Source organism: Mastacembelus armatus, chromosome 8 (assembly GCF_900324485.2).
Source record: "Mastacembelus armatus chromosome 8, fMasArm1.2, whole genome shotgun sequence".
Classification (NCBI taxonomy): Eukaryota; Metazoa; Chordata; class Actinopteri; order Synbranchiformes; family Mastacembelidae; genus Mastacembelus; species Mastacembelus armatus.
In genome coordinates, this window is record NC_046640.1 from 5,528,793 (window position 1) to 5,541,333 (window position 12,541).

Below are 12,541 nucleotides of genomic sequence, written 5' to 3' on the forward strand. Positions count from 1 at the left end.
AAAAAATTTCAAAAGGAGGGCTGGAATTAAAATGAAGGTATGACTATGTTGTGATCGACCAGTTCCTGAAAATACAGGATTTTGATTGGCTAGCAGATGAAAATACTTTTTGCTGTCACCTGTACTGTCATTTTTTTTAAATGCACAGTTTGCAAGTGTTAAATAAGAGTAAAAGTCCTTAAACCCACAGGAGTTTTCCAGCAGATGAACATAACACTGACATATCACTCATTAAATCATGTCATTACTGTGTTCCCACAACTAATTGCTGAATTCAGCAAGCTTACTGTACGGGAAACATAGCAGCTAACAGTTTACCTACTTCACTGGCTCTTTCATCTCACATGATTTCACAGTGTGTGTGTCTTTCTGTGTTGGTGGCATAGTTCAGGAAAATCACTGTGAGGATTGTTTCAGGGTTTAGGTAATCGTTACAGGATTTCGATATTCAGTTGTGATGGTTATTGTAAAGGTAAGGGGCTAAGGAGTGAAATGTGTTGATGTGTGTGCTATAGAAACTATAGAAAGAGCAATGTGTGTGTATGTCCTCACGCTGAGCAAGTCCTATTCCTGCGTGTGGGCAGAGGGCTGGGGATGAGGTAGCTTCTCATGGGGGAAGGAGAGCGGTCTCTGTGTCTACAGGCTGGAGGCAGCAGGGAGCCTGATGGTGCACAAAAAAAAAAACAAAGACATTGTTTCATCATCATCACAAATAACACTGCAGCATAGGACATCATTGTATTGGCTCTGTACTACACCTCCTGTTAATAATGCCAGACAAATCAGTATGGTGAAGCAAGCATCTGCTATGTAAAACAAGTCAATGTGGTACTATCGTACTGAAATATGACAATGTAGAATATTCTGCTTCTTTCTCTCGTCTTCTTCTGTACTGGCTTCATGTTGTAACTCTCTCCCACACGTGGCCCCGCATAGTTTCCAATTGCTTTTTTAGGCCAAAGTGCACGGAGCTAATAATCTAACAATTTAAAGTGGAGACACCAGATAGAATAACTTGACTTCGATCTAATTTCCTCTTTAAAGATGGAATTCCTAAGATTATCATGAAATCTTGTCACTACTTACATTCTGTGGTTAGCTCTCTATTACGTAGTTTTTTAGTTAATGGCAGGGTCTGCCATTTCTGTGCTGGACTCAAATTCCCTTGCATGTAAATCCAGTCTTACCACCTGTAATTTTGTCTCAGTCTCACTGTGTACTTACTGTTCATGCTGATAACTCTTTATCAGGACCTGAAGTGTATTCCAGAAAGTAGGTTTAACAAATTCTGAAATTAACCCTGAACTTTGAGCTGATTAACACAGATGTAAAACTGAGTTTTCAGTTAGTTTGAGTTAGTGCACTGGTTAACCGCATGCTATGAAAGCCATCATCAGTAGAGCACAGATACACTGATTCACCGTGGAAACAGAGGGGGAAAAAAAAAAAGTCTATATTCTTCACATAGATTGAATCAGAAAATCATATGTGTTCTTTGGCACAACATGAACACATAAAAAAAGCTGCAACAGCAAAGGAAAGAAAACTGCTGGTGGACTCGATGCATAACTTTGAAAAACAGTTACATTGTGCAATGTCTTTTTATTTGACACTCACTGTTTCTTTTAACAGCAGGCTACAGATGAAAATGTGGTGGACGTTCTATATTTATTTAGGTGCAATCCAATGGGCCAAAAGTACCTGGCAGGGCTCAAAATGAAATATAAGAACATTGTACACAGGTTAAAGGCATAGACTATTGTATGGAAAATTATTGTAACCTCATTTGGTTTTAGCATGTTTGACATTAAAGAAATGAAACATTCATTGGTTTTATTTCAACATGCTATGGCTTTTATCCAAACATAATGCATTTTCAACATGTTTTACCTGCAAATCATTGCAATCTTCCTCAACATTAGGCTATATTTTGTTTTTAACCTCGACCTCAACCTTCAATTCAACTTTATTCCCAACATGTAAAATTAAACAAAACAAATCTCCCCCTGTGGCTCTAATACTCTGTCAGACCTTCTGACACTGACTGGTTCAAAAAAACAATCACATCAGTAAAGATAACTTATTGGCTACTAACCAGGATTTTTGTCTGCTTCTCCCAACACAAACACCTGAAAATGAATGCACTCTGATCAGCACTTCGATATGTACTCTATGATTGAGGAAATGAAACAGCCAGTCTGACAGTTTCTGCAAACTCGACAGGGGAGAGGAGATGCAGAAAGTCAGTGAGTCTCGAAGATAACCTGCCAATGAGCAGGGTAGTTTTTACAAAGTAAGTTACCACAGTAACTGACTTGAGTTTAAATGATCTCTGTTTCTGGAGCTCTAAACTCCCTAAACTAAACTCAGGGTTAAACTGTGCTGCGTTTTCACAATATCCACTTTCTGAAATACCCCTCTGGGATAAGTTACTGCTGATCATAAACTGTTTCCTGCTGCTTCATATTTGCTGCATTCACCTGGTTAAACACTTCGTGGCTTTTACTGTGGAAAGCTGTAGAAATGAAGTATTTGTTCAATCTTTACATGTTTCCTTTAGGCTACTTAATACGCAGCAATAACGTGTCCTACCACAGTACATCTCTGACATGTTGATGCCATATGAACCATCTCGAACTCTGAGAACATCAGGGACAGGCCTTCTGCTCGTGCCCAGAGTCAGGACTAAACAGGGAGAAGCAGTGTTTCAGTTCTATGCAGCTAAAACCTGGAATAGTCTTCCTGATGGTGTTAGACAAGCCTCAACTCTGGCAATGTTTCAGTCCAAGCTAAAAACCTTTCTTTTTAGCTCTGCATATGACAACAAAGTGTTTTATCTGCACTCATTCTCCTTAATTTTATTTCAAGTTCATTTTTTACTAGTTGCTGTCTCCTGTTTTGATTTTTGCATATGTACTCTTAACTTGTCTTTCATTTCTGTAAAGCACTTTGAATTACTCGGTGTATGAATTATGCTATACAAATAAACTTGTCCTGCCTTGCCTATTTGTCACTGTGGTGAACAGGTATCACAAATATCAAACATGCATTAACAAAACAAGACATCTGTCATTTTACACATTTTGATTAGTGCATTGCTTTTTACATATCAGAAAATAACACAGCAGTCAGGAACAGCCATGGTGAGCTGCAGGCTGCACACCTCCAGTTCTACAGAAAAGTCAAAATCATTTCACTGTGCTTCATTCAGTGTTACATGGAAAACTACCTGCAACATGTGCAGCAATGGATCAAGCTGTGGTTACCTATAGTTTGATGAAAAAGGACCAGTCTTTTCAGAGACAGTGGACAAACACACCAGCTGCCCTCTGTATATATGTCAGCAGTACCATCTTTGGGACTACGACATAAACAAGTAGTGTATTGCATTACAGAATTGCATTATAAACTGTAAAGTTGAGAGACTTATGGAAGATACATTTAAAAAAAAAAAAAGAAAAAAAGAATTAAAACAGCAGAATTTGTCCCTGTTTTAGTCCTGGCTCTAAAAGTGCTGCATACTACATTTCCTATAATGCATGTTGACCACATCTTTCATTAGAGCTTTCCTGATGGTGGTAAATGCCTATATCTTTCAAATACTATACTCCAATTATTGTGTGTAAGTTTAAAACCCACATCCTATTTTCCAAGACCTTTACAACAAGGTTATGATACACTACCTGGTGATACTGGAGAACGTGGAGATCCTGGAGATGTCAGCGGAGGGGTCACTGGTCGTGGTCCCTTGATGGGCGTGGTCTCAGATGACATCGTGGAAGGGGTGGAGTTAATAAATTTGAAGGTAAGGGGGAAGGGAGTCACTCACCAGAGAGGGTATTAAAACACCTGAGGAAAGAAGAAGAGATACAGAGTTTCTGAAGCGATTCTAGTAACATGTCAAAATACTCACCACTAACTAATTAATCTACAGTTACACCTACAAACAAAAGTTCAAGTCTGTGTTTATGAAAAACATGTTTTCTTCAGTCTCTTTGAAAACAGCACCACTACCTCAGCAGTGCAACACAACACCCTCCAAAAACACTGAATCAGTAACCTGCTGGCGGCAGCCTCAGAACTCCCATTGCCATGGCAACAACAATTTGAGGACAGACCGACACCACTGTGACCTGACAAGAAGAACAATCCCTTCATTCACTTCGACCCAGGAATTACATCATCAGTCATTACATCACCAGCTCAGTCAACCAATTAGGGAAAGGCAGAGAAGAAAACCTTCATTGATTTGTCCTTTCCATTACTGCAATATTGTTAAAAGAGACAGAGGGGATAGAGAGTTAGTAAACAAATATAAGGGAAACAATGACAAAAGCAACAGGGGCAGGTCAGTGAGCTCCAGGACTCTCACACGTATTTCTCATTATTTCTAGAGCTGAGGACAGTAACAGGGAGCAGATTTTCCTTTTTCTAGGTTTCTCAAATGAGGATTTAAGATTTATTGGTACTGGGTTGTGACTTGAACAGCAATTAAAAAAAGAGAACTTGACCTTTGTAGTTAGTGAAGGGTCGGTCACTGTGGCAAACAGAGTAAATTAAAACTAAACAATGACTTATGTTCTTTAGCAAAAGGATTTTAAGTTGAGCTGAGTGAGCTCAGTGTCTCCTTGGTACATGAAACAACACAGATCCCCTACGTGGCTCTAACACAGGGTGAATGTCTATGTGAATAAGGTCTTACAAGGATTATTATTACTGAAAGTCCACTTCCTGTGGGTGATGGACAGAAAGCAGTCAGGCCTAATGTAATTTGAAGGCAGATCATGGCTGTGTGTTTGTGTGATGGATGACCTTGTTCTGTGAAGTCTGGTTTATTCATTGGACATTGGACCAGTACTGATAGCTTCCACTGTAACACTGTGTAAAGACAAGCAGGAAATCATATAAAAGAAGAGCTGAAGGATGATGACAGAAACAACCATCCTGCCAGATGTTACCAGACTCTTTGAAGATCTGCAGACTGAGGATTCCAGGTGAGAGTAATTTTGAAGCTACGTTATGTATGTACCCAGGAAGGTTTTCTCAGCTCACAGCAGCTTGATGGACATCCATACAGATACACACACACTGACAGCAGGAGCCTGAAGACATTTTACAGTTTCCAAGCAGAAGCAGAGTGAGCAGAGGGTCTGACTCATCTTCACTTAATAGAAAAAGGTTAATGTAACCACAGCCTCTATGGACAGCACACTCTAAAGGGAGGCTGACAACACATGCACACTTCTGTGGTTTACACTATGGAAATGATTGGTTGTTTGTGAATTAACTCAAACACAAAAAGATTAGAGATTTTTTATTAAAACGTACCTAAAATTACTGAAAATGCCATTAACGTGCAGAGACAAAACTGCCGCTGGATAACAATATCAGGGAAAGAGAAAGGGTCTTTACAAAATGCACAGAGGGAGGGGGGACTGACAAGGAAAAGCAGAAGATACGCAAGAGATAATACAGGAGGGAAGATTGGAAAGAGAGGTGAGTGCAGACGAAGTCTGTCTTCACTGCATGCTGCTCTAAAAGGGCCAAAGTGATAATTTACCATATTTCAGCCAAATAACTAGAAATTCTATACAACAACAACAACAACAACAACAACAACAACAACAGCAACAACAGCAACAACAGCAACAACAGCAAACAACAACATACACTTTTCCCAAGCAAATTGTAACTGAGAGATTTGACATTAGATTGAGTTGTCTTGCTGCCTGCACAGTAAAAATAGTATCAACAGACCACAATGTAAGCACGGGCACTGTTTTCAATTTCCGGGTTTTCTGCATAAATCGGTTATGGGAAATGATGTGATCTTCACCAAAGTCAAAAATATCAACAAACAATATTTCTGAGCTGATAAAACACAGTTGTGACCTACAGCCATTAAATATAGAATTTTATCTTGTGGAGTATATGGACCAACGGCTGTCGAATGACACTGTCATTCTGTCACGATATGGACACGTGCTCTTTGGTAGTTGCTCAGGATCATTGGCCTGAGGAAGCTGAACACCACTGTGTTCATCCTGTTGTTCCCATAAGCAGTGTAATCATCAATACTACTATATACTTCATTTGCATGTACTCCTCATATTGATACACACATGAACTAATGTAGAACAACAAAAAAAAAGCTGCAGCCAAAAAACCTTTAGGAGCAAGGTATCCAATTAGGGGTTGTTTTTTTTTTTAATACTTCTACACTTTGGGCATTCAGTTTAAAGGGCTGTGTTACCCACACAGTCCTTTCTATAGTGATGTGCATCTGCAGAAATTGGCATTTTAGTCTGGTATCCATTGTTGTATTTCTCATTGAAGATGCTGAAACACAGAACTTGAATGACAAAAAAGTCTTTACAGTCTAAATAGTGGAAATCTGGACTGCACACTACTATCACACCAGATCTGGAGGTTTGCAACCACATATAAAAGGCTTCTTTTGTTTTACTTCCTTCTATATAAACATGGCATTGACTCTCTCCCTGGATACTCCCATAGACACGCACAAACAATAGCTGTGCTCTGTGCCACCCAGAGACCCTGCTGATACAGCAAATACCAGGGGCGCAACACACACACACGCATTATATACATGGATAAATGAGCCAAAACACACCCACTGCTTTGTGGAGACAAACAGTGCACTGTGATCGGGCCATTATATTGTTCGACCACAGTCTCTGCACAGGCAGGGTAACACTTTCAGAAATCAATGCCAAATCTATTCACCGCTTTACAGTTTCAGTCTGGCACTCGCTACACACGTGCATCCATTCACAGAAAAAGGATTGTAAAAGGGCAGTCATTTCTATATTAGTAACTGTACATGTTTCTATGGTGCGCTATGAATATATAAGAACACAATGCAGTAACGGACCTACAGCCACTTTATAGTTTATGTGTGCTGTCATAAATACAAACATTTTCAATTCAGTGGTTGAGGTTTTGGTAAATGTTCTAATTTGCATTTTAGATTTGCATTGAGAGATCTTCTCTTAGCCTCAGATAATGGAGTTGTTTCTACACTTGTCCTCCTAGACCTTAGTGCTGCATTCGACACCATTGACCACAACATCTTATTACAGAGACTGGAGCATGTGATTGGTATCAGAGGAACAGCGTTAAAATGGTTCCAATCCTATTTATTGGACAGATTCCAGTTTGTTCATGTCCATGATGAACCTTCCACACGAACAAAAGTTAGTTATGGAGTTCCACAAGGCTCTGTGCTAGGACCGATTCTGTTCACCCTGTACATGCTTCCTTTAGGATATGTCATTAGGAAGCACTCTATTAATTACCACTGCTATGCAGATGACACTCAGTTATATCTATCTATTAAACCTGTTAACACAAACCAGTTAACCAGACTTCAAGCCTGTCTAACTGACATAAAGGCCTGGATGACCAGTAACTTTTTGCTTTTAAACTCAGAGAAAACAGAAGTCATATTTGGGCCAAAAAATCTCAGAAATAACTTTTCTCAAATTATAGCTACTCTAGATGGCATAACCCTGGCCTCCAGCACTACTGTAAAAAACCTTGGAGTTATTTTTGACCAGGACATGTCCTTTAACTCACACATAAAACAAATCTCTAGAACTGCCTTCTTCCACCCGCGCAACATTGTCCAAATTAGGAACATCCTGTCTCAAACTGATGCAGAAAAACTAGTCCATGCATTTGTTACCTCAAGGCTGGATTACTGTAACTCATTACTATCTGGATGTCCCAATATCTCCATAAAAAGCCTCCAATTAATCCAGAATGCCGCAGCCAGAGTCCTGACAGGAACTAGCAAGAGAGATCATATTTCTCCTATATTGACTTCTCTTCATTGGCTCCCTGTAAAATATAGAATAGAATTTAAAATCCTTCTTCTCACATACAAATCCCTTCATAATCAAGCTCCTTCATACCTTAAAGACCTCATAGTACCATATTATCCCAATAGACCACTTCGCTCCCAGAGTGCAGGTCTACTTGTGGTTCCCAGAGTTTCCAAAAGCAGACTGGGAGGCAGAGCCTTTAGTTATCAAGCTCCTCTCCTGTGGAACCAGCTCTCAGCCTGGGTTCAGGAGGCAGACACTCTCTATACTTTTAAGGCTAGACTTAAAACCTTCCTCTTTGACAAAGCATATAGTTAGGGCTGGCTTCAGGTAACCCTGAACCATCCCTTAGTTATGCTGCTATAGGCCTAGACTGCCCGAGGACCATCGGTGCACTGAGCTCCCCTACACTAACCCCCTCCCCCTTCCCTTCCCCTCTCCTCTCTTCCTCTCCTCCCCCCTCACATGTATATTCCACCATTGAATGTTACTAACCTTGTGCTCTCTCCCTCTCTCTCGCTCTCTCTCTGTTCTCTCTCTGTACCTTCTGCAGGTGTACCTGGTCCTGGAGCTGTATATCGCTGATGTGCAGTTACTGGTCCAACCAACCTGCAGTGTCGATTTGTGGTTTATTGTTCCTGTTCTTTTCTCTCTGCTCTATCCACTCACCCCAACCGGTCGAGGCAGATGGCCGCCCAAACTGAGCCTGGTTCTGCTGGAGGTTTTTTTCTTCCGTTAAAGGGAGTTTTTCCTCTCCACTGTCGCCAAGTACTTGCTCATAAGGGAATTGTTGGGTTTTTAGTTTTAGTTTTTGTAAAGTGCCTTGAGATGATTTGTATTGTGATTTGGCGCTATACAAATAAAATTGAATTGAATTGAATTGAATTAGAGAAGATTGATACCACCCCTCATATGCTTATGGTAAATATGAAGCTTTCGCCTTAGCTTAAAGTCAGGAAATATGAGGAAACAGCTGGCCAGGCTCTGTCAAATGGAAATGTATTAATCTAGTGAAGGGCACTAATTCTGAGGTCATATTTCATTTAATCTGTATGTACACAAAGAACAGAGGAATATGGGGGTCATGTGCCAGACTACTTGTCTGGGAGCAGTAACTTCCTGAAGCCTTTTCCATTGTGATCAGACAACCAGCAGAGGCCGATGAGCTATTGTCACTGCTTCCAGTCCTCACGCTAACTTAACCACCTTCTGGCTATAGCCTCACATTTACTGCACCAACAAGAGTAGCTTCAATCTTCTCATCTACTGTAACTCTTATGCTTGTTTGCAAGACAGTGAAAAAAAATACCAAAAAGTTGAACTATTCCTGTAATCGCACAGAGCCATTTCACACGATGACCATATCCATTTCCACTATTGATTCAGCATTCAAAACAGCGTCAACCAATTGCTACTGACTTATACTAACTTTTCTTGTTCTCTGGTTTTATATTACGGCTGACACATTCTTCAGGTAAAAAAAAAAAAAAAAAAAACAGAGCTGCTCTGTAAATAAAGTTACTTTAGGACTAATAATCCACAGACACCGCAGGTAGGACATTTTGTTCCATTATACTGGTCTCTGGTCTGGTCTCTCTCCTAGTGTGTTGAATCAGGGTGTCTGTGGGCAGAAGGAAGTCCTGTCGCCTCCCATCCTGCCGGGAGCTTGCTGCTGGACAAGCCAGTGAAAAACAGGTCATGGAGAGAAGACAAGTGACAGTACACAACAGTGGCAGAATTTACGGGGGGGGGGGGGGGCATATAGAGATTGACAGATTTGAGAGAGCCATAATTTCCAATTGAACTTACAAAAAGCTTTTATGGCAGCTTGTGGCCACTTAGGAATCAGTGCTGACCACAAATGCAATCAGATTGCAATCAGGTCAATCAGGATGTAAGAAAAGGAAATGGAGCATGAAAAGGAAATGCTATGGTCATGCCACAGCCGCGATTGGAAAAGTGAAAATGATAATTAAAGACTAAATGCTAGTAAATGCACAACATGATAGCCAGATTTGCTGAAAGGGTTATGGTATATCATGCATAGTGGAGTGGAAATACTGTGAAAATACAGAAATGGGCAGATGACAATGTGCTGCAGTGGTGAGAGAAGAAAAGAAAAGAAAAACAAAAACAAACACAAAGGGACAAGGAGACAGGATGTCCATGAGAGGAACTTTAACACCATCACCCCCAGTGTCTGTCCATTTTCCTCCAGCTTCTTTTATTGTGTTATCACGTAGTTCTCTCACATTTGCCCAGCTCCTCGTTCACCCCCAGAGAGAACAGAAAGGAGATGAAATGTTAACAAGGTAGAGCGACACAAAGCAACACAAGGAAGAGAGCTGAAAATGAACTAATTAACAGAGCGGGGGCGAAAGGCTGCTGTAATTACGTCTCTCGTTTTTACTGTGGTCAAAACTCCATAACTTCACGTTACACATTTCCCACTGCCTAAATGCTGTTTGGTTGTACAGTTGTTTAAACAAACAGTTTGACAGGGAAATATGCATATTTGCTTTTGTGGCTCAAAAATGATTGGTTCGCAAACCGCCACTTTCATAGTCGTATGGTAAGTCCTTGAAGTAATCCAAGATGGCGGCAAGACTGCACATCTAGAGTGGGTTGAAGTCACCTGGGTCAGTCAAAACAGCCTGGAGCTGAACACACTGAAGACTTGGATTTCAGGAGGCATCCCTCTGCACTGCACTAATGGTGGAGCTCTCTAAAGAGCTGAGAAAATAACTCTGGCCTGTCATCATGTAGTCTCTGAGTCATTTTTTAAGGTTTGGCTTAGTATTACAAACTGGGACAGTGGGATCTAAAAAATATGAGTATTATTCCAGGCAGGAAGGATGTTACCAAGTTGTATTACGTGAAATGCAGAATCCAGAATCGTTTGACCTTGGCTCGTAATTGGGAAAGGAAATCAGGACCATCTCTATTTTATTGTCTCTTTCCAGCCCATAAACTCTGCGAGAGTACAATACTCGATCACTGACGTGCCTCTTCAAACCATTTCTTAAGAGGGGAAGGTGAGACTCCTCAATGTGACACCCCCGATTCACTGCTTTTCAAAATTAAGAATTTCTGCTGCACTGTACAAATGTTTTTATCATTGATTTGTGCGATAATAATTAGTTAATATTTTGTCCATAAAGAGTCAGCTCTCATCTATCCCAGTGACGTAAACCACTGTCACATCTTTACATCTGCACTGCAGTGATTTATCATCAGGGACCAATAAAGAGGATTTTGAGTCACTGTAGCTCATTGTTGCCCATTCACTATGGTGTCACCATGGTCAGGGTTTGTTAACAGCCTGAGGCAGGTTATTGAGGAGCACTGTATGCACTCAGACAAAGAAAGAGAGAAACTGCTTTAGATGCATTATGCAGCCAATGTTGAGCAAGAAGGCAGAAAGCATTAACCTTAAATACAGACAGCCTATTACACTGAGCTCTTGGATGTCAGCGTGGGTTTGTGTATGTATGGTTCTGTGTGCGTGTGTGTGTGTGTGTGCAAGGCCAAATGTGACGTGTGCAAGAAATGGTCCTGATCCTACAATTTGATGACTCACCCTCTAATGTGCATCATGCACACACTGATGAAGGCTGCACCCAGCGATTCACACAGGCTGCATCATCTCCTGGACTTGTTCATAATGTATGAGCACAACTTGTCTCTTTGCATGTAACATTACAGATCACTGGGATCTGGCTGTCCAACTTTACAAATAAACAAAAATTTACTTTATAATCTGGTTATTAAAAATGCTGAATGTGATATATATAAACCAATAAAATAACTATGTAATAATAATAACATAATAATTACAGAGTGTTTGAAAAAGGATGCATGTAACAGTAATAAAATTCTACAGTAAAATTAAAATGAAAAAATGCATAAAAGAAAGCATAAACAACATTAAATATTTAAAATAATTAGATATAAAATCACACAGATCAGTTAAAGAGCTCATTTAAAAAAGATCTGATTATAGCTGTTAAAGTGAAAATACAAAGGTTGCTGTACAGCCTGGTAACTACATGGTAAATCATTCCAGAGTTAAAATGGGGTCATCCTCCGCTGAAAGGCTTGGATTTGGAAACTCCAAGTAGAGCTAAGACTAAAAATGCGTGGGAGGTCAGAAGGTCAGAAACACCCTGAAGCCAAACGTTTTATAGCTTTCTAAGTGATTAACATTTTCAACAGTACTCTAAAAGCAATAGAAAGTCAGTGCAGGGATGTTGTAGTTCCAGTTAAAACTGTCTAAATACTGGTATCTTCTGCTGTGTTTTAGACCAGCCCAAGATGATTTAAATTTTTTTTTTTTATTCTTTACTGTGCGTACAGTATACACAGAGTTACAAAAGTCCAGGGCCCATATTCATAAAGCTTCCTAAGGCAAAAAGTTGCTCCAAGTGACGAAATTCTAAGAAAATTCTTAGAGTTATGATGTTTCCTTAGAATTTCCCCTTAAATTTAGGACTAAATATTAATAAAATGATTCACGAAACATCTCAGCCCTAAAAACAGCTCCTAAGGTAAAAATGGTTAAGAGTAGAGAGGAGGACTTTTAATAGGCTTAAGAATTTCTTTAGCAGAGGACAAAATGGCAGAAAGAAATATTCTCCTAACACTAAATGATCATGAGTTAATTAAATGCTACAGGTTGGATCGTGGTGCGATAA

General features: G+C 40.0%; 1 protein-coding gene across 2 annotated transcripts in view; it reads right to left on the minus strand.

The window, feature by feature from the left end:
* Positions 1-12,541, minus strand: part of carhsp1 (calcium regulated heat stable protein 1) — a 31,783-nt gene that overhangs the window by 5,787 nt on the left and 13,455 nt on the right. For both annotated transcript variants that reach the window (XM_026324246.1, XM_026324247.1), the window contains exons 2-3: positions 3,684-3,849; positions 553-661 (exon numbers count right to left, since the gene is read on the minus strand). In XM_026324246.1, coding sequence (XP_026180031.1) covers positions 553-661; positions 3,684-3,774 — 200 coding nt within the window. In that variant the 5' untranslated portion in view covers positions 3,775-3,849. The remainder of the gene's footprint in view (positions 1-552; positions 662-3,683; positions 3,850-12,541) is intronic.